Source organism: Petaurus breviceps, unplaced genomic scaffold (genome assembly GCF_028583685.1).
Source record: "Petaurus breviceps papuanus isolate PSGF00001 unplaced genomic scaffold, PetGlider_PUasm1.0 90692, whole genome shotgun sequence".
Taxonomy (NCBI): domain Eukaryota; kingdom Metazoa; phylum Chordata; class Mammalia; order Diprotodontia; family Petauridae; genus Petaurus; species Petaurus breviceps.
In genome coordinates this window covers 9,720,776-9,744,414 of record NW_027187313.1, presented here as the reverse complement: position 1 = coordinate 9,744,414, position 23,639 = coordinate 9,720,776, and the positions used below count along the sequence as shown (strand labels likewise).

General features: G+C 37.9%; 1 protein-coding gene across 5 annotated transcripts in view; it reads left to right on the top strand.

Moving 5' to 3' along the window:
- Window positions 1-23,639, top strand: part of DNM3 (dynamin 3) — a 708,993-nt gene that overhangs the window by 99,044 nt on the left and 586,310 nt on the right. For all 5 annotated transcript variants that reach the window (XR_011163889.1, XM_069065578.1, XM_069065580.1 and 2 more), the window contains exon 2: window positions 14,828-14,901. Coding sequence is in view for 4 of the 5 variants with exons in the window: in XM_069065578.1 (XP_068921679.1) it covers window positions 14,828-14,901 (74 nt within the window). In the remaining variant the exon portion in view is untranslated. The remainder of the gene's footprint in view (window positions 1-14,827; window positions 14,902-23,639) is intronic.

Sequence of the window (23,639 nt, the reverse complement as noted above, 5' to 3'; positions counted from 1 at the left end):
GGAACTCGGCCAGGGTCTCAAAGCCAATATATATTGGGGACATGACTTGAATCCAAGTCTTCCTCTCTCTGACACTACTAGCCTTTTGTCCCCTATGTAATTACACTAAAATTGCATAATTCATGTGACTCAAATGGAAAGGAGAAAGTTGGGGAATGGGGACAACTCTGCAAATTGGATAGAGAAGATAGTCTGGTGGAGTGGCTAGAATATTGACTGTTTCCACATTTACTAGAGGGGTGACCTTAGCAAATAACTCACCTATGTGGTGAGACTCTGGACTTAATGTCTCTCTCCAGGTGGGGTCCGAGAACTCTAGGGGCCATGTTTTTCTCTCAGAATCCTAGGGATACCATCTGTGATGCTCTTCTCTAAGGTGATTGGCTTGAACCTCACTCTAGTGTGCTCTCCCCAATATTCATCACCAATTACAATTGTCATTTCCTTTATATTTTTCTTTGACCCAGTGATTAGTGCCCCAATATCACTTAACCAGTTAACATCAACTTGCTTTTAAAGGGGATAGTTATTGAGAAGATAGAGAAAGAATGTAAGTACAAATGCAGCCTCACCAAACTTGGGGCACATTTTCCTCTGTATTACCTTGGTTCTGGTAAGAGTGGGCTGAAATTTAAAGTTGTTACTAAAAAGCATTCACTCCAAGTAGTTCACTTCCCAGTGTGGAATAACTGATAGAAGACGTGCTTTAGGACATGCCATCTTGTTTCCATGCCCAGCTCAGCTTCTGGCCAACTCCAGTATGGATTCCATTTTCCTCGACCTCTGGTGGCTTTCTTTTCTGATTTTTCAAAGTTCCCAAGGTTATTGCCATCTCCAATACTGCACGAAAGAGTAAAAAATAACAAACACAAAGAATCAGAACCCTAAATGCAGTGTCTTAATGTTGAGGTTTAAACCCAGGGATGTCAAAAACTTTTGCGGTTTCATGATGTGTTGTGGTAGAACGTCTCAAAGAATTCAGCCAGACCACCTCTAATCCAAGTATAGGAAATTATTGAGATTGACACCTCTCATGAAGCAGGCTAAATTCCAAAAGGAACCAGCAACTTTAGAGAAATCAAGATGGATTTTTATAAGGTATTGATGCAATTACATAACATAAATTTACATAGAATAGAGGAATATCATTAATATTAAAAAGGCAGGAGGAGTTTCTTAAGGGGTTAGGTAATGGAGGAAGGATCCATCTATGGTTCGGTAGTTAAGCATTCTGGTCATTCTGCCCCCCAACTGGCTAGCTATCGTGGTCCTGTCTGATAAAGACAGATAGTTAGGTATTGTGGTCCTGTCTTGGGCTAGATGGATGATGTGATTGTGATTGAATACAAGAACACAACTGTTTCTGTGGGAATGGGTCTGGGACCAGGTAGAGGCAGTAGCTGGGTTCCCATCACATGGACACACCTGCTGTTTCTGTGAGAACTAAGAGTTCAGGGACACACCTGTTGTTGCAGTGAGCATTGAGGCATATACAAAGAAATTAGGACACTGGTGGGGGCAGGGGGGGAGGGTAGGTAGGTGAGTGCAGTGGGCCACCAAGCCTATAATGAAGCTAGAGTATTGGGACTGTGGACAGCTTTATTAGGATTCCATCATTAACAGCCTTGTATGTGCCCAGGTAGGGAGTGAGCCTCTGGCACTGGTACTGACCCTACCTTTCTCTCGACTCAGAATCTTATGCCAGCTCTTGCCTCACTGACCATCAGAAAAATTGAGGACATAATTTGGCTATTTAGTGCCTTTCCTGTGCACACTTTGTGCTGATTCCTAAGCCTGTCAACATGCTTCTCCTAGGCACACAATAAGTAAATAAGATGCAGTTATGGATTAGCTGAGCCTGCTTTGTGGAGAGTGGGCCCCTCCATCATGCATGCCTGGAGGTTGGCTCACCATGCACCATTATCTCCCAGGGCTGGGTCCTCTTTGGGCAGTCTCCTGTTATTACTCAACTCTCTGAACCTCTCTCTACATCTGCAAAATAGGGATAACCATAATGGCTCTCAGTTTAGTTTGGTGTTCAGTTTTGCATATCTCACTTTAGGAAAAATACTGTTAAGCTGGAGAGGGTCCAGATGAAGGTTGCCAGGATGACAAGGGTTCCTGAGATCAGACTGAATTCATTCTGTGGACTGTGGTCCTGGGGATGCAAAGACAGAAAAGACATTGACCCTGAGGATGTCAAACCTGAATGAGAGTAGGGGGTACACAATATCTTCAAGTACTTGAAAGGCTGTCCCATGGAGGAAGGCCTCGATTTACTGTATGCAGCCCCAGAAGGCCCAACCAGGAGCAGTGGATGGGTGCTGTAAAGAGGCAGATTAGGGCCTGAAAATTTGAGCTCTGTCTAAATTGAGTGGGTTTCCTCTGGGGGCTGTGTGGACCCTCTCCCTAGTGGTCTTCAGGCAAAGCTAAGGGACAACTTTTTGTGGACATTGTAGAAGGTATTCTTTTTCCATTGTGTTTGGCTCTGGATAGCCTGAGAGCTCTTTTTAAAAGGGGATTCTGTAAGCTGCCTATAAATGTCCCTTGGAACCGACTTTGTTTCCTGAGGTGTTTTAACTCGGAATTAGATAACCCTTCTCACCCTTCTTCAAGCTGGACCCAATTTCCAGATTTTCCCTATTTGGGCTCATACCCTAGGGGTGGTTAATACTTTATACACAGATGCAAATGTCAATATACCATTAATTTGTTGAGTAATGTTTACTTAGCTCTTCCAGGTCTCTATCATTTAATGTCATTACTTTCCTTGAAATGAATAAAATGTACTAATATGAAGATTTGGAGTTAAAAAGCTTTTATTTTAAAAGAAGGGCAGGAGAAAGCTAAGTGTGCTTAACCTTGGCCATCATATGCTGTGGCTGTTCAATGGAGCAAAGAATAAGACCCCATTGCTTATGCAACCTTGGCTACTGAGGGGCACATTAGGCAATTTCAGGTTAGAATCAGACCAATCAAGAGGACAGCATTTTTCACCTCTACTGGACCAGATAATATTCTGCTCATTAAGAGAGACTGCTTCCATAAATGCATGGAATGATATCATTACATTTTAAAATAAAGATTCAGTTTCAGTGCTCTGGTACTGAATCCATATGAGTCAAGTACATCCTCTAAGAATGTTGAAATGGCAGCTAGCACATTAAAAGGGAATTGCCTATAGAGAAGCTATTATGATTACTTCTTCAGTTCACGAGTACCCCCCTGGGTCCCATTTACATATAAGGAACATTGGATATAAGATTTGGAGATATTTCTAAATGTTAGGATGCTATAGCTATAAGCTCCAAGGTGTGTGTGTGTGTGTGTGTGTGTGTGTGTGTGTGTGTGTGTGTGTATTTGAAGATGATTAGGTTGAAGTGCAAGATAGGGAGGAATTTGAGAAATATTGACTCTTTCACCTTTAATACAAAACTTTCCTAGCTACATTTTAGTACAGAAATAAACAAGGAGCCACTATGATTATTTTGCACTGACAATTCTCTATAGGTTAAAATGATTGACATCTGAATTGTTTTGATCTTGTTGAAAACAGACTGCTCTGCTCTTACCCACTCAAATGCACAAGCATAGGCAGCAAGCAAAAATGCGTCTAAGCTTTATACATGTTGCAAGTACCTAAAAACTTCTTTAAAAAGAGAACACTTTAATGATTTACATAATGAACTATTTAAAAAATATTAAGATCTATCTGTGGGCATCTCATTGACAAATGAAGATCTAAAAACTGTGCTCATCATTTTCCCTCTCTAGGTTTATAATTTTGGAGTCATTTTCTATTCTTTTTTCTTCACTTTTCACATAGACTTCAACTCTAGCTCAGTCACTTTTTCCTCTGCTGTTTGTGTTGGATTTACTCCAAGGTCCATCTTTTCTGGACCTTGAAGGATGAGTGGGATTTTCATAGGAAGAGATAGGAAAGGAGGGTACTTTATGTGGATGCAGTAGTGAAGGCATGAAGGCAGGACAGTGTAGCTGGTTCTAGGAGCAATAAGCAGGCTAGTGAGTAACTGCAGATCAGACCCCAAAGAACATAGACTTGGACTGAGCATAAAAGGTGTTGAAAGTAAAAGCATTCATAGTTAATTTGGTAGACAGTGGGAAGCCATTGATGGTTTTGGAGAAAAGGATTATACTCTAGGAAGATTGATTTATCAGATTTGTATAGCATGGCTTGAAAGCGAGAGACTCTCCATGTAAGAAAACATCCCCTTATGAATCTAGAATAATCATCTTCAAACTCTTTCAATTGCTCACTTCTATCAGTAAAAGTTTTTGAGCACATACCTCTAATATATACATATTTATTTATTAATTATACATCCTACTATATTAGTGTATTATATGCATTGAAATTTATATGTGAATTTGATTATATACATTGATATAAAATAGACATTAAAAAGATGACATTAAGATGGAATAATGTTTTTAAGATGTTATTAATGGTACAAAATATCCTTTTGTGATATTAGTGATAACAATGAGACTGAATATGCTTTCTTAAATATGCTTTTTTAAAAACTGCTATGTATATCTATGGGGGAATAAGGCTTACTATTTTTTTTTGGTTTTGGAGGGAAGAAGGCAGGGCAATTGGGGTTAAGTGAAATGCCCAAGGTCACACAGCTAGTAAATGTTAAGTGTCTGAGATTGGATTTGAACTCAGTTCTTCCTGACTCCAGGGCCTGACTCACTGCACCACCTAGCTACCCCAATAAGGCTTACTTTGAAATAATAGTTGTTTGTTAGTAATTATTTTTTCAGTAATTTCCTTAATATATCTTGTCAAGTAGATGGATTTCTTTTGAAAATATTTTTAATTGAAAGATATATAACAACCAAGTAATAGGCAATAACTTTCAGTAACCATAAAGCTTTTAAAGAGGAATCATGTTTCTCTATGTATAAATCTTCCCCATTGTTTTTCAGTTCAATTCTTTGAGAAACCATTTGAGGTTTTCTTGGCAAAGATACTGGAGTGGTTTGCCATTTCCTTCTCTAGCTCATTTTACAGATGAGGAACTGAGGCAAACAGTTAATTGACTTGCCCAGAGTCACACAGCTAGTAAATGCCTGAGGCTAGATTTGAATTCAGGAAGATGAGTCTTCCTGACTGCAGGCCTGGCACTCTGTCCACACATCCCAGATATTCACCGCACATCGTACCAACCCCCCCCCCCCCAAAAAAAAAAAAGAATCCAAAGTAAATTGTCTCTGATTTCATTTTGACAGAAAGTTTTCATTATAAACCCTTTCTTCTCTATGTGGTTCTGATGAATGGATGGCATCATGACTTAATTTCCTCTTCACTTTTATTATATTTTGGTTGTGATTTTTTTTAATGAATGTGAGGTACAGCAAGAAGATTGGAAAGATAGGTTGGTGTCAGGACATGAAGATCCTTAAAGGCAGGCAAAGGAGTGTATATTTGATCCTAGATCAATTGGAATAGGAGTGTACTAAGTAGAGAGTGATATGTCAGACCTGTGCTTGACAGAAGCTGCTTTGGCAGTTGTGTGGAGACCAGACTGCAGGGGGAGGAAGTTGTGGCATTGTTGTGGTCAGTGAGTTGATCTAGATGTTGAGGCGTGAGTATGTTTGGGGTGGGGAGGCACAGAGGTTTTCTTAATTACACTTGCTCAGTGCGTTTTCTGGGTGCTTCAACAGTGTTAGGTTATTATTTCCCTGAGGTGTCAATGCCTAGAATGGAAAGCTAAGAGGGATGAAGGGGAGATTAAGAGTTTGTGCAGTGGAAGGAGGCAGACAGTAAGGTAATGTTGGGAACTGATGGGTTAAGAATAGGTTGGGTTGTGTTGGAGACAAACCTCATATTAGCTATTGTAGAAGGAAGATGTGACCCAACATCCTATTGTTTAGTCACACACCCCTTGAAGTTATGTCTGATCCCCTTTCCACATGAGAGATATCTGGCTCCTGCTAAATCTTGTCTTTCCCAATATGTTTATACCCATTTCCTTCAACAGATTATCTTATGGTGTGATCTCAGGACTCTTCATTATCCTGGTAACATACCTTTGTAAATTCTCCAGCTTACCACTGTCCTTCCTAACATATGGCACCCAGAAATGAACACAGTACTCCACCTCTTGTCTGACTAGGACAGAATGTGATGGAACTATCACCTTGTCATAAGCACTACAGCTCTCAGTCTAGCCTGAGATCCCATCGGTTCATTTGGCTGTCAAATCATTGTGGTATGATAGAAAGACCTCTGGATTTCAAAACAGAATACTTACATCTGGTACTTTCTATTCATGTGATTTGGGGTGGAGGCACTTGACTTCTCTGGGTTTTGGTTTCCTCATATGTAAAATGAAGAATGACCTCAAATGTCCCTTTCCAGGTCCAACTCCATGAACCTATAATCTTTTAGGTTAGTGGTTCCAATAGACTTGCATGAAATAATGAAAGAGGGAAATTAGCAGAACCAAGAGAACATTGTATAAGTAACAATAATATTGTTTTAAGAACTTTGAGTGATTATGTCATTTGGCTATTATAAATGCCCAAATTAACTACATGTGAAGGAAGACATTATCTTCATCCAGAGTAAGAACTGATAAATCAAACTATGTATAAAATGGTTTAAATATACACGTGCATGCATATATGTATGTGTATATATATATATACATGCATATACCTCTATATATCTATATGATTGTGCCTAATGGTAGCAGTCTTTGGGGGAGGGAGGGATTTTAAAAATTACACAATAGCTTTATTATATTTTTAAAAGGAATAGCAAGTTGTACATAATAGATCTGCAGTTTCATGTATGATCATCTTTTTTTCCTGTTCTACCATGTTATGGAAATGCTTGTTTTATTTCTTAATTTCAGAATGAAATAAATTAAATTAAAAAATGAAATTCTAGTGTGTCTACTAGTCTGCCTGGAGAGGAATGCATCTGACTGTCCAGGGCTGTCAGTCTGTATCGTGCCCAGGAAGCAGGAAGGAGAATAACAAAGACTAGTATTGGTGTCCGAGTGCTCTCAATTGTTCTACCCCTCGCCTTAGCTTTACGAATTTCTTTGCTTCCTCCAGCCGATTGTATTGCACCCCCCATTTGAACGCCACTGCATTAGTTTTCTAGATGGTCTTGTTTTAACTTGATTTCTGTGCTGATAGTATCAAGCTCCACAATTAGGTAGTAGACTATGATAATAAATCAATATGTAGCTCTAGCATGGAATTGCATGTGTGTAATGAGTTGGACTCACAACTGAAAAGGAGGAACAGAAAGCAGTAGAATATGCTTCCCAAACTGTATCGTGCTTGTAATGATCCCAGGCTGTGCCCAGGTGCAAAGACCCATCTTTTCAATGCAAATATTCTCCTGGCAATATCTCATGATTGTGAATCTTGGAACACTTAACTGCAGTCATTAAGGAAAGAGTAATGCAGAGAAGAGACCTGTGGTGAATGCAACTGATCTGGAGCAAATGTCAATATCCTCATATTTAAGCACATAAAGTGCTTTAAGGGATTTCACTAGAGGCAGCTAGAAGGTGTACTAGGGAGTGCTGCAATTTGAGATCAAGTCCTGCCTCAGACATTTATTAGCTGTGTGGGAAGCCATTCCATCTCTTACAGCCCCAGTTTTTCCATCTGCAAAAAGGAATAGCACCTATCTGACAGGACTGGTAGGATCAAATGGTGCAGTGAATGTTAGCAATTCTTATCTTTGTTATCACTGAGTAAACACAGCGATAACAGATGAACAGCTCATTTGCATTTTACTTTGTTGGAAAAGCAGTGCTTACAGTGGAGTCACTGCAAGCTTTTGAATAGGAGAGTAACTTGATTTGATCAGTACATTAAGATTGCTTCTTTATTTAATTTTAGTAGAGGGAAGGAATGATTCAAGATCAGTTAGGAGGCAAATTGTAATAGTCATGATAAGTGGTAAGGAGGGCCTGAACTAGGTTGATAGCAGTGGGGATTCAATAAATTCAATGAATATTTACTATTCCCAATGTGAAAAGGGGTACAAAACTGAAAAATAACACAATTTCTGCCTTTAAAATTTTGTTTGTTTTTTTATTAAATTAATTTATTTTTAGTTTTCAGCATTCATTTCCACAAAATTTTGAGTTACAGTTTTTTCCCCATCTTTCCCCTATCCCACCTCAAAATAACAAGCCTACTGAATACCCCTTTCCTCAATCTGTTCTCTCTTATACCCTTCCCCATTACCCCCCCCCCCCAACTTTCTAGTGGGGCAAGATGGATTTCTATACCCCAGGGCCTGCAACAATTTTTTTTTTAAACATTTGTTTTTAAAACTTTGAGTTCCAGATTTTTTCCCTTCTTCCCTCCTCACCTGTCCCCACTGGGAAGATAAGCAATTCAATATAGGTTGTACATGTGTAGTTACCCAGATCATTTCCATAATTGTTATATTGTGTAAGACTATATTTCCCTCCATCCTGTCCCACCCCCCACTTATTCTAATTTTCTCCTTTGACCCTATCCCTTTTCAAAAATGTTTGCTTCTAATTACCCTCTCCCCCAATCTGGCCTCCCTTCTATCTTCCTCCCTCTTATCCCCTATCCCCCCCCCCCCATTTTCCTGTAGGGTAAGATACCCAAATGAGTGTGTGTGTTATTCCCTCCTTAAGCCAAATTCAATCAGAGTAAAGTTGTCCCATTCCCTTTCACCTTCCTGTTCTTCACCTCCATTGTAACAGTTTTCTCTTGCCTCTTTTATGAGATATTTTACCCTAATATGTTTCTCCCTTTCTCCTTCTCCCAATAAATTCCTCTCTCACCTCTTAATTTTATTTTTTAGATATTATCCCTTCATATTCAACTCATTCTGTGCCCTCTGTCTATGTATACATGACCATATATATGCCCACACTCACATATACATTTATATACACATACACCCTCCTCTATATATTCCCTTCTGGGAATAAGTCTTATGAGTCACAATTATCATTTTTCCATGTAGGAATGTGAATAGATTAACTTTAATAAGTTCCTTACAATTTCTTTTTTATTTTATGTAATGCATCTATATTGTACCAGTAACACTTTTTTTATTTCATTTGGAAATTGCACCAGCTGTGACAGGCTGGTTTCTTAATGGAGCCAACGAGATTTTTTTTTTTCATTTTTCGAATGCTTTATTAACTTCTGATTTACATCATTCATTTCCATCAGATTTTGAGTTACAAAATCTGCCCGTTTTTCCCCTACCCACCACCCAAAAATAGCAGTCCCATGGGATATCCCCTCCTCCAATCTGCTCCCTCCCATATCTTCTCCCATATCCCCTTCGACTTTTCCAGTAGGGCATGGTGGATCTCTATGCCCCAGTGCCTGTATATTTTATTTCCCAATTACATGTAAAATAGTATTAATAATAGTATATATATTTAAACATTTGATTTTAAAACTTTGAATTCCAGATTCATTCTCTTCCTCACTTGTAACCTACCCTTACTGGGAAGATAAGCAGTTCAGTATAGGTTGTACATGTGTAGCTAATGCAAAAGATTAACATAGTAGATATATTGTAAAAGACTGACTATATTTCCCTTCCTCCTATCCCACCTCCCACTTGTTCTATTTTCTACTTTGATCCCATCCCTTTTCAAAAGTGAGTGCTTCCAACTTCCCTCCCCCCCAGCCTGCCCTACCTTCCATCATTCCCCCTCTTATCCCCTTCCCCCTACTCTCCTGTAGGGTGAGATACCCTATTTAGTATGTATTTCATTCCCTCCCTGAGCCAGATTCAATGAGAATAAGGTTGACCCATTCCCTTTTGCCTTCCTATTATTCCCCTCCATAGTAACCATTTTCCCTTGCTTCTTCTATATGAGATAGTTTACCCCATTCTGTCTCTCCCCATCTCCTCTCATTATATTCCTCTCTCACCTCTTAATTTCCCCTTTTAAGTATCATCCCTTCCTATTAAATTGGTCCTGTGCTCTCTATCTATGTATACCTGTAAACATATATACACACATACACATATGTATTCATATGCCCGTATACCCTCTGATAAAGACATATATATATATATATATATATATATATATATATATATATATATTTCTATTCCCTTCAACTATTTTCATATTGAGAAAAGTTTCATCAGTTATAATTATCATATTTCTATGTAGGAATGTTAATAGTTCAACTTTGATAAGTTCCTTATGATTTCTTTACCCTGTTTACCTTCTCATGCTTCTCTTGCTTCTTGTATCTGAATGTGAAATTTTCTATTCAACTCTGGTTTTTTCATCAAGAATGCTTGAAAGTCTTTATTCCACTGAATGATCATATTTTCCCCTGAAACATGATACTCAGTTTTGCTGGGTAGGTGATTCTTGGTTTTAATCCTAGCTCCTTTGACCTCCAGAATATCATATTCCAGGCCCTTCGATCCCTCAGTGTAGAAGCTGCCAGATCCTGTATTATCCTGATTGTGTTTCCACAATATTCAAATTGTTTCTTCCTGGCTGCTTGTAATATTCTCTCCTTGATCTGGGAATTTTGGATCCTGGCTATAATATTCCTAGGAGTTTTCTTTTTGGGATCTTTTTCAGGAGGTGATCGCTGGATTCTTTCAACCTCTATTTTGCCCTCTGGTTCTAAAACATCAGGGCACTTTTCCTTGAGAATTTCTTGGAGGATAATTTCTAGGTTCTTTCTTTGATCATGGCTTTCAGGTAGTCCAATAAATTTTAAATTATCTCTCCTGGATCTATTTTCCAGGTCAGTGGTTTTTCCCATGAGGTATTTCACATTGACTTCTATTCTTTCATTTGTTTGGATCTGTTTTAGAGTATCTTGATTTCTCATAAAGTTATTAGCTTCCAGTTGCTCCAGTCTAATTCTGAAGGAGTTATTCTCTTCAGTGAATTTTTGTAATTCCTTTTCCATCTGACAAATTTGACTGTTTAAGGTATTCTTTTCCTCATTGGTTTTTGGGCCTCTTTTGCCATTTGAGTTAGTTTATTTTTTGGGTGTTATTTTCTTCAGTGTATTTCTGGGTCTCCTTTAGCAGGCTTTTGGCTCACTTTTCACAATTTTCCTGCATCATTCTCATTTGTCTTCCCAATTTTTTATCCACTTCTCTTACTTGATTTTCAAAATCCCTCTTGAGCTCCTTCATGGCCTGTAACCAATTCATATTTTTCTTGGAGGGTTTTGATGCAGAAGTTCTGACTTTGCTGTCTTCCTCCCACTCCATGCCTTGGTTCTTTTTGTCCCCACAAAAGGATTCTGTGGTCTGTTTCTGCTTCCTCTGCTTGCTCATATTGCCAGCCAATTTCTTGACCCTTGAACTTTTTGCCACGGTAGAACTCTGCTTCTAGAATGGAGAGAGCTTTGTCATAGATTGCTGGGGTTTTTGCAGCTGCTGGAGCTATTAAGAGAGCACTGCCTCTACAGCCCTCACAAGCTCTGGCTCACTGATCACACACCCCAGGACCACCACCCAAGACTATGATCTAGATCCAAGTATATTAAAGCAAGAGTGATTACCCTCTGCATGGTTGCTTGGTCCCCCTACTCTCTTCAGGCCAGGAGCTCCTGAGGCAGCCATGTGACATAGTCACTGCACCTCTGCTGGTTTTCGCCCCGGGGGGCAGCAGCTGGACTACACTCTTCCTTCTACTACACTCTTCCTTCTATGCCTATTCCAACAAAGTTCCACACTGACCTTTTACTTTGGCGTTTATGTGTTGAGATATCTGGAAGCTGCCATAGCTGCTGATTATTCACTCTCCTGAAGTCTGCTGTGGACACTGCAGGTTGGGGCCTCCCTGGGGCTGGAACCGCACATCTCCTTCAGGACTGCGCTCGGCTCCCAGCGTGTTGCCATAGACCTTTCCTGTTGGCCTGCTGGCTGTCTTCAGCGGGAGGTCTGTTTTTCTCTTTCACTTTGTGGGTTCTGTAGCTTTAAAAATTGTTGAGTCATTTTTTTACAGGTATTAGAATTGTTTGGAGCTAGAGCCCAAGCCAAGTTTGTGCTTCTACTCTGACATCTTGGCTCAGGCCCCATCACACAATTTCTGCCTTTAAGGAGCTTACCATCTAATAGAAGATAAATAGAATTTGACAAGGGCAAAGGAGCTACTAGAAAAAGCTGATTCTGTCCTTAGCCTCTGTTTTTTTATCTTTCACCCAGCTGTCAATCCCTGGCCATCTGACTTCTATCTCCATTACGTTTACTGAAATTTCTCTCTAAGGTCGCCAAAGATAACTCCTAAACATGTTGGCCTTTTGTGAGTTAGCCTTTGTAGTGGTTGACAATATCCACCATTCTCCACAATCTGGACACTCTTCTCTCTCTGGATTTTCATAACCTCTTCTTGGTCTACTCCTACCTGTGCGACCCATGTTTCTCTGTTTTGGAAGGACCATTATTCATATCCTTCTCTTTAGGTGAGACTGTATGTACCTATGGGTCTATGTTTATTATTCACCTTTACACACATTCTCTCTCTTGTTGCTCTTTATCATTTATGTGCAGGTGACTCACAAAGCTACATTTACAGTCCTTAATTCTTTCCTGATATCCAGTCCCACATCTCCAACTGCCTGTTAAAACATCTCCATCTGGATTCCCTTACAAGTTTCAAACCTAACATGCCTAATAGAACTTGTCATCTCCCTTCCCCAAAGTCCACCCCAATTCTTAACATTCTTATTTCTTTTGAAAGCACCACTATCTTTCCAGTCACCCAGATTTGCAGTCTTGGCATCATCTTTGTCTCCTCTTATTCACCACCTCCATATCCCTCCAATTGTCTGTTTTTATGAATTTTACTGCCCCCAAATCTCCACATTTGTCCCTTTGTCTTCACTCATTTCAGAATCTCCTCAGTTGAGGCAGGCCCTGGTCACCTCTCTTCTCTTTCACTATATTCCTAATTGTGCTCCTTGCCTCAATTTTTTTCCCTGATTCAATCTGTCCTCTACACAGATAGAAAATTGATTTTCCTAAAATCCCCCAAACCCCAAAACAAAACAAAACAAAAACCTAAGCTTCAGTGGTTCCCCACAGCACCCAAGGTACAGTAAAATGTTTTTGACTTTTAAAGGGCTTCATACTCTTGTTTCAGCTGCTTTTTGCAGGATGCTTAAACCCCACTAACCCTCACAATGCTACATTCCAGCCAAATTGTTTTACTTTCTGTTCTCGACACAGAGAATCACCATCCCCTTCCCCCAACCCTGTGCCTTTTCACATCTTGCTCTCTTTGTCTGCAACAATATCCTTGCATGACCCTGCTTCCTGGAATGTTTATTCCTCCCCAGAATCATCAAAGGGCTGTCTTCTACAAGAGACCTTTAGTGAGTCCCCAATTTTTAGTGTTGCATCTCGACTGTGTACATGTTTTGCCATCAAGTAGAATGTAAGATCCTTGATAGTAAGAGCAGTCTCATTTTTGTCTTTGTATCTGCCTAGCACACTTCCTGGCAAGTAGTTCATGTTTAATAAACACTTGTTGATGAATTTAATACCCCCGTTTGACAGAAGACACTGAGTCCTAGACAGGTCTTGCTCTAGGTAACAGAGATAGTGGCCACCCCAGAACTAAACCCATATCTCTTGGCCCCAGGTCCTGGTCCCTTTCTTCCATCCTTTTGACTGTATCCTACTTTAAGAAGGTTCTGTGAATATTCTGATCCCTGTTACCATATTAACCATTGTGTCACTGAGCACATTAGCAGACTGTTATTTCAGGCAAAATACCTTTTGAATGAAGTCCCCTGATTTTATATATTCCAACTGAAAACTCCAGGACATAATCTGTTCAATGTGTTAAATATTGCATTATAGGTATAACTTGAATTCAATTTTTCCTTGCAGAATTAGAAATGATTTATGCTGTGTTGTATGTAGACAAAATTGTATAATAGTTTTGCAGTCTAGCTGTCATGTGGATTACATAATGCTGTTCAACAAATATTAACTATGATAAAATTCCATTTATCTACAATTCAGAAAACTGAAAAACTCAAGTTATATTCCTCCATCCCCTTGGACTCTGGTTTTGTCATTTACAAAATACGAAATTACAAACAAGCAAGCCAGTGTCATGGGGTTTTTTATTTTGTAAAAAGCTACTTTCAGAGCATGACCACAGAGATTCAGCCCAATTTCCTGCAATGCCTATAACTATGTTGTTTTACATTTTCAGAGTTATGACCTGAGGCATTGTGAAATACTGATGACTATGCTGTGTGTTTTGTTTCCTAAGTCTGTGACCAGTGATGCATTTAGTTATGTGCTATAGACTATGACTGTTGGACAGTGAACCATATGGACAATGAACTAGAATATCACATTCTCTGATCATTTTAGTTAAACAGAAGCATCTGCTCTTTGGCTTTAGTTGTTGTGACTATAGAAGTAAATGACAGTGCAGAGTTCTGATAACTTTGGGCAGAGGGGACCTAGATGTTTCCTTAGATGGGATCTATGGTTCTTCTTTTTGACCAGACTGTTGACTACATTGGTGTAGGGAGTTTTGTTGAGGACAGCTTCCTCTGTCAATGCAGATGGATAGATTTTCTGCAATTTAGAGTCTTGAAAACTTTCCTGGGCTCTTCCCAACCAGGACTAGAACACAGGTCTTCCTGACTCTTGCACTGGTTTTGCCTGCGCTGCACTACCCTGCCTACCTGTCTGCTTTTCAGTTATATGTGGTATAAGAGGGGAAAGGATAAAAATCATATTGCTAGAGATATTGCTGTGGAAGTTATAGGTAACTGCAGTTGCTATAATGTTCTAACATGTATTCTTTTTCTTTAGGGACTTTCTTCCTCGAGGGTCAGGCATTGTAACAAGACGACCCCTTGTTCTGCAGCTTGTCACTTCGAAAGCAGGTAATGATAACTGCTTTTTCCATTCTTAACACACTCCTTAGAACATTGTGCAGGTTGTTTGGGAGTTCATAGGGAAAAGGTTCCCCATGGATAGAGGATTTCTTTCTAATGCAAAGTGTTTTGAACACTTTTCCAGATTCTCTTCCAAAACTGTTCCTTTTTCAGTTCAATTAGAAGACCCAGAAAAAGACCTCCAAAATGTTGAGGTAGATGTAGTTAAGTATTAAAGTAAGGGATATACTTTAGAATATGGTATTTCAAAGATAAAAGAGACATATGGAATTTCCTATTGTAAGGATTCAATACAATGATATATTGCTACATTTTCTTTTGGTAATGGAATAAATTTGATATTTAGAAATGCTATTCTTTGAAAGCTGTACCACAGAAATGTGTAGTCTATTCATATAATCATATATGTACTCAGTTCACATATGTTTATTGCCTAATTGTGTGTTGTCTAACTGACATTATTATGCCATAGTAATTGTCTGTTGGTGATACATTGGGTTGCCAGGTGTTGATTTTACTTGCAGACGTTTTTCATGCCTGTTGTCTTTTCCTCACTGACACTGTGCCATACTGATTTAGTTCCTTTTCATCCAGTCTCCTAATTAATCTTTTGGGTCTCTAATCCATCCAAGCAAAGTTGCCAAATTAACTGTCCTAAAGCACAGGACTGACCATGCCATGTTCATTCTCAGAAGCCTTCAGCAATTTCTTTCAGAATGTGGGGGAAAATTTTACCTGTCTCAGACATTTAAAGTCATTCAAAACCCTACTCCAACCTACCTTCCTTGATATTACTCATTTCTTCTCTTTTATTATTTTATGTTCCAGCCAAATTTATGGGTGAGCTGTCTCCTTGGCTTGCTGTTCCATCTCCCATCCCATGTCTGGAATGTACCTCCCTCTTATTTCCTCCCCTTAGAATCCTGAAGTTCTTTGTTGACTAGCTTAATCTCCCCCTCCTCTGGGAAGCCTTGACTGATCACTGTAGCTAAAGCATCCTCCCTCCTTAGATTATCTTGGCCTTTGGATATTATATTACTTCTCTATGTCATCTATTGGAAGGTAGGAACTGTTCTTTTGGGACTTGCATCCTGTCTGAATGGCACAGTTTCTGGTATGTGGTAGGTTAAATTGGTGTGGAACTAAATTGAATACAAATCAATAAAATGGTTGTGAGTCCTTATCATTTTGAAGGATAAATTTATAGTCTATACAGTATTTATTAAAATACGAATTCTATAGCAAATCAAGAGATGTTATACAAGCAAGAATCTGGATCAGGAGGAAGTGTGTACTCCTATAATGCTATCATTTAATATTCATACCTATTTTGCCAGAGGCTATGGTAAATTAGGGTATGATGTGATCCATTCAATTAAGGAGGTGGAATTTGAAATATTGAAGGACACTCCCTGGTGTACCAACTAACATATTTAAATGTGTGAATTTGAGAATAGGAGATTTAGACAGTAACAGCTAGTATTTAGATAGTGCTTGAAGAATGCTTTACACATTTTAATTTGTTTGATCCTCACCATAACCCTGTCACGTAGGTGCTATTATTATCCCCCATTTTATAGATGAGGAAATGGAGAGAGAGGTTAAGTAACTTGTGCAAGGTCTTATAACCAGGGACTGTCTGAGGCAGAATTAGAACTCAGGCCTTACTGACTCTAAGTCTCGAGCTTTATTCACTTCTTGACTCAGCTGATGAAGGGAATGGTAAAGGGGAAGAGGGAAAATAGCTTGTCTCCATGAGACAGTTTTCTGCTTGTTCTTTTGGCCCCAGAAGGCAGAACCAAGAGTGATGGATGAAGTCACCACTTAACAGGTGTGGAGTTGAGAGGAGGAGGAGCATCCACAGGTAGGGTGTGTCTGCAGGACTGGGGTCAGTCATGGTGGGGAGGGGATGCTTCTTCACTTCCTCTTCCAGATCTGACCCTCCAGCATTTAAACGCCATGTCAAATGGGTTGGTCCTTCCTTCATTCCTCAGATCCCGATTTTGCTGTCCAACATAATCTTCACACTTTTGTGTCATCTGCAAATTTGATAAGCATATTATCTATACCTTCATTCAAGTCATTGATAATGTTGTTAAACAGCATAGATTCCTGGGGAATTCTGTTAAAGTCTTCTCTTTAGGTTTTGGTTGTTGTTCAGTTATTTTCAGTTGTGTCTGACTCTTTGTGACTCTATTTGGGGTTTTCTTGGCAAAGATGCTGGAGTGGCTTGCTATTTCCTTATCTAGCTCATCTTACAGATGAGAAAACTGAGGTATGCAGGGTTAAATGACTTACCCAGAGTCACACAGCTAGGAAGTATCTGAGGACAGATCTGAATTCAGGAAGATGAGACTTCCTGACTTCAGGCCTGGTACTCTATCCACTGTACCACCTATCTGCCCCCTCCTACATTTATAATATAATATAATAATTAGTGTATGGGTTTGTAATGTATTATTCATTCAGTTATTTCTGAATTCAGTGTATTGTCATCTAGCCCAAATCTTTTGATATTGTCTCAAAGATATCATGAGAGCCTTTATCAAATTCGTTGGTGAAGTCTGGTATACTGTGTCAGTATTTTTCCTCTGATTTACCAGTATGGTAATTTTGACAGAAAAGTTTATAAGAGTGTGTTCTTGTTGAAACCACTACTTCTTGATGATATGTACTTATCTTGTTATTGTGACATCTCTTGACCTCTCTAGCCATTCTATGCGGGAGAGAAATTTGCCTTGCCTATCTGGAGCAGAGGAAAGAATTAGGGACAACAGACAGATGCTATAAGGGATGGAGAGAGTAGTTCAGAATAAAGAGAAGATTCCCAACAATTAGCATTGTTCAAAAATGGATTGAGTTCATTCAGTGGCTGCTTATTAGGAGATTTTGTAGGACCTCTAAATTCTTTCTAAATGTGTAGTTCTACAATTCTACGAGTTTGCAATGCATCAAACTTGGATGATCAGTTTTCAGGGAATTAGAATCCAATAAAAATATATTAAAATAAAAATATTCAGAATGCATTTAATCTTTGATCCTTCTGTAAGTATTCTGGAATCTAATGGTGCCTTGGGGTCATCATTTTGAATATCAATTATTTTAGGTTACTGAAAATGCAAATTGACTTAATTTGTATTAATGATATGTCAATACATTGGTATTGAATTTAAAAATTAATCCTCAGTATTTATCCCACGCAGGTAAATATCATCAACAAAAAAACCTTCCCATATATCTCAAAATCTTCAAACCATCCCTTTTGTGGCAGCACAGAACTGAAAGATATAGATGCTCATTGATTAGGAAATTCTCAAACAAATTGTGACAAATGATTATAAAGGACTAGTGCTATGCTGTAATAAACAATATGAAAGGGGCAGCTAGGTGGTACAGTGAATAGAGCACCAGCCCTGGAATCAGGAGGACCTGAGTTCAAATCTGGCCTCAGACACTTAACACTTATTAGCCATGTGACCTTGGACAAGTCACTTAACCCTAATTGCCCTGCTGTCCCTTCTCCAAAAAGCAAAAATACCCAAAACAAAACAAGACAAAAACCAATATGAAAAATTCAAGAAGCAAGGGAATATTGGTACAAGAAAGAAACCTGAGGTTCAAATCAAGAAACATCGTAGTCATACTTTAGAATGACAATATCAAACAACAAGTTTTGTAGACAAGATAAAAAAAAAGCTCACATTTTAAGGAGGAGCAATTAAGAATGACATAAGATTATTTTTTGTTTTTTAAAATATCAGAGGAAAAATTATAATATATTGGTGTCACCTCACAAAAATATATATCATATAAAACAAAAGAATCAGAGAAAATAATTGGTTATTTAACCAAAAGGAAAAATTCAAGTCATTCCTTCCTCAGAACCCAGAGTTGACCAGTATGTTCATTCCAAAAAGTATTTAAACAGAAGAAAATGAAGAACTTTGAGATAATAAAGAAAGAATAAGAAATGAAATGTCTGTATTTTATGTGATTAGGACTAAACAAAGCTGGAATGTAGGCTGGGAAAGGATTTTTGTTTGATTTTCTTAAAAAACAAACACCCTGCACTTCTGAAATATGTTGAGAACAAAGTATTAAGGGGATGGAGAATCTGAGAGTCAAGAAATATAAAAAGGAAAATCAAGAATGTAGGAAGAAGTGAATGAACATTTCAGGGGAAAATATCATTCTTACATGAGTAAGTCAGGATTGTAGACAGTGCAATCATACTGGAAGATCTTGAGCAGCAAGAAGAGAGGGAGTGACAAGTATGGCCCAGGAAAAGACTGGCAAAAACTCAGGAGAGGTGGGTAAGAAGCTTTTCATTTCTCTCCTGCCCTTGAGGGTGTTTTGAAGGTGAGGCTGGAACATTGTAGGTGCATCATAAAAGTAGAAGTGGGAGGCATATGCCAGCAGCAGAAAGAGAACACTCTAGCAAGATTGCAAATGATCCCAAAGTAGGAAAAGGGGAGAATATAGGGTTTCTGCAAAGGGCTCAGTTGGAGATCACTTTGAGAAACTTCAGAGGATCAGATCCTTTAAGCTGGTATTATTATCCCTACTACTAACTCCCCTTAAGGGAAAGGAAGTGGTTATTTGTGACATACCCCAGGGAAGGTTGAACAGGGGCTAATAGGTTTGACATTGACAGAGGCAGTCAGCATTAGCATTGCATAGTCAGAAAGGCCAATCTTAAGAGACAGATACTAGCTTTGTGACTCCTTGGCAAGTCTCATTTTCCTTTCTTTTTCTGTTTCTTCATGTATAAAAGAAAAGGGTTAAATTTAATGACCTCTAACCTCCTTTCAACTCTAAATCTATGACTAGAATAGACACGTTTGTGAAAAGGTATGTGATGAAAGAAACACTAAAACCAATTATAACCCTGAAAGTGAATAAATGAAATTCTACAATAAAATCAAAGATAATAGAGAAATGATTTTAAAAACTTCAACAATCTGCTGAACAAAAGATATAAATAAAAAAAAGTTTAGATACACATAGAACGGAAATGAATGGATGGAAGAAAAGCTGAGAAATGGGTGCAGTTAAGATTTCAGATAAAGCAATATTAAAAATGTCATATCAGGGAGACAAACTGGAAAATTATATTATGCTTAAAGACACCAGTGATGATGAAGTGACAGTAACATTAAATATGTATTCATCCAGTTCTGTAGCATCTTCTTTAAAAACTTTTTTGAATAAATGTTATTTTTTCCCCAATTACAAGTAAAATTATTTGTTTGTTTGTTTTTTAAACTTTGAGTTCCCAATTCTCGTCTTCCCTCCCATTCTACCTCCCTGAGACAGTAATTTGATATAGATTTCACATGTGCAATCATGTAAAACATATTTCCATATTAATCGTGTTCTAAAAAATCACAGACAAAAAACCCCACATACATAAAAAGTAAAGTAAAAAATAGTACACTTCAATCTGCATTACAGTTCCATCAGTTTTTTCTCTGGGGATGGCTGGCACTTTTCATCATGAGTCCTTTGGAATTGTCTTGGATCATTGTTTTGCTGAGTGGAGCTCAGTCATTCACAAAATGATGTTGTGATCAGTGCAACATTGCTGGTACTGTGTACAATGTACTCACTTCACTTTGCATCAGTTTGTGTAACTCTTTCCAGGTTTTTCTGAAATCATCCTGCTCATCATTTCTTGTAGCACAATAGTATTGCATTACAGTCATATACCACAACTGGTTCAGTCATTCCACAGTTGATGTACATCCTCTCAGTTTCCAGTTCCTTGCTACCACAAAAAGAGTTGCTACAAATAGGTCCTCCCCTCTTTTTGGGGGGGGTGGTAACCTCTTTTGGATACAGACCTAATAGCGGTGTTGCTGGATCAAAGTATAGGTAGAGTTTTATAGCCCTTTGGGCATAGCTCCAAATTGCTCTCTAGAATGGTTGGATCAGTTTGCAACTTCACCAACAGTGCATTAGTGTCTCAATTTTTTTCACATCTCCAACATTTATTAACTTTTTTTGGTCATATTAGCCAACTTGATAGATATGAGGTAGTACCTCAGAGATGTTTTAATGTGCATTTCTCTAATCAATAGTGGTGTAGAGAAATTTTTTATATGACTATTGATAGCTTTAGTTTTGTTTTCTGAAAATTGCTTGTTCACATTCTTTGACCGTTTATTGAAGATTGACTTGTATTCTTACAAATTTGACTCAGTTCTCTATATATTAATATATAAGAAATAAGAACATAAGAAATACATAAGAAATGAAACCTTTATCAGAGATACTTGATGTAATATATTTCCTCCCAGATTTCTATTTTTCTTCTAATCTTGCTTGCATTAGTTTTGTTTGTGCAAAAACTTTAAAATGTAATATAATCAAAATTATCCATTTTATATCTTGTTGTACTCTCTATTTCTTTTTTGGTCACAAATTTTTCCCTTTTCCATAGATCTGACAGGTAAACTATTCCTTGCTCTTCTAAGTTGTTTGTAGTAATTATCCTTTGTGTCTAAATCATGTATCCATTTTGACCTTATCTTGGCAACCAGTATAAGATATTGGTTCATACCTAGTTTCTGTCATACCATTTTCTAGTTTTCATAGTAGTTTTTGTCAAATAGTCTTATCCCAGAAGATGGGGCTTGGGGGCTTACCAAACACTAGCTTACTATGGTCATCTACTACTCAGTTTTGTGTATCTATTCCACTAACCCACCACTCTATTTCTTATCCAGTACCATATTGCTTTGATGATTACTGCTTTGTAATACAATTTGAGATTTGGTTATGACTAGGCCACCTCCCTTCCCATTTTTCCTCATTAATTCCCTTAATATTCTTAATCTTTTGTTCTCCCAGATGAGATTTCTTTTTTCTTTTTTCTCTATATAAAATAATTTATGGTAGTTTAATTGGTATGGCACTGAATAAGTAAAATTAGGTAGAATTGTCTTTTTTATTATATTGTCTCAGTCTACACATGAGTAATTAATATTTTTCCAGTTAAGATCAGACTTTATTTGTGTGAAATGTTTTGTAATTATGTTCACATAATTCCTGGGTTTGTATTGTCAAGCAGACTCCAAGTATTTTATATTATTAGTTTATTTTTTACATTTTTATTATTTTTATATTGTTATTTTAAATTGAATTTCTGTTTATCTCTTGCTATTGTAATTTGTTAATAATACATAGAAATACTGATGATTTATGTGGGTTTCTTTTATGTCCTGAAGCTTTGCTAAAGTTGTTAATTATTTCAACTAATTTTTTAGTTGATTCTCTAAGTATACCATCATATCATCTGCAAAGTAATAGTTTATTTCTTCATTGCCTATTCTAATTCCTTCAATTCTTTTTCTTCTTTTATTGCTATGGCTAGCATATATGTATAGCATCTTTTTTTGAAATTTATTTTTATTTATACTTTCTATTTTCACATCACATTCATTCAATATCTTCTTTCTTCTCCCCTGTGCCAGTGTTCCTTGGTAACAAACATTTTAAAAGGAAAAGAAATGGTATATGAAAACCATCCACATAATAATAATTACAATGATAGCTAACATTTATATAGAATCTACTTTGTGCCAGGCACTGTGCTAAATGCTTTATGATCATTTAATTTGTTTACACAACAGCTCTGGGAGATAGGTGCTGTTGTTATCCCCATTTTATAGATGGGGAAACTGAGGCAAATGATGGTTAAATGACTTGTCCAGTATCCCACAGGTCTTCTAGAATCCAGGTCTAGCTACTTTCTGCACTGTACCACCTACCTGGGGTGTGTATATATATATATATATATATATATATATATATATATATATATATATTGTGTATACCTATGCTGAGGTATACACAATTTAGTGATTGTTTTTGTTATAATTTCAAATTGCTTTCCAGAATTATTAGAGCAATTCATAGCTCCAGTAACAGTACATTAGACTACCTTTTCTTCTTCAGCGCCAAGGAAGTGAATTTTCTTAATTCTTTTACAGGTCCAAGTTTAATTATTATAATTATATAATATTCATTTCCTTTTACTGTCTCTTCCATTTATATTGTGGTTATTATTAAGTCAGTCAGCATATATTAAGTACCTACTATATTCCAAGTACTACACTTAGCTGCAGTTATGATGATAGGCAACTGGCAAGTCTCCCAAAACAAAACCAAAAAGCATTCCCTGCTCTCAAGGTGCTCTCAGTCCAATGAGGGAGAAAAATGCCAACTATTTACAAATAAGATCTATACTCGATAAATTGGGGTGGTCTTAGGGGGAAAGCACCAAAATAAAGGAGACCTGGGAAAGGGTCTTACAGAAGGTAGGACTTGAAGGAAGCCAGAGGGGGAGGTGAGAAGAGAGAATTCTAGGCAGGGGCATTAGACAGTGAAGATGTCTGGAGCAGGGAGGTAGTGTGATGTGCAAGGGATGGCCAGGAGGCCTATGTTGCTGGATCACTGAGGATGTGGAGGGGAGCAAGGAGTAAGGAGATTGGGAAGGTTGTTAGGGGCCAGGCAGGAAGGATTTTATCTTTGGTCTTTATAAGTATAGAGAGTAAATGGAATTTGTTGAATGGTGGAGGGAGGATGAAGTCAACAGCTGAATAGAAGAAGGCTATTGTAATAGTTAAAGCATACAGTTATGAGGCTCTCCCCAGGATGGTTGCAGGATGATCTAAGGAGAGAAAGGGGTATATAGGAGATGTTATGAAGATAGAAATTATAGA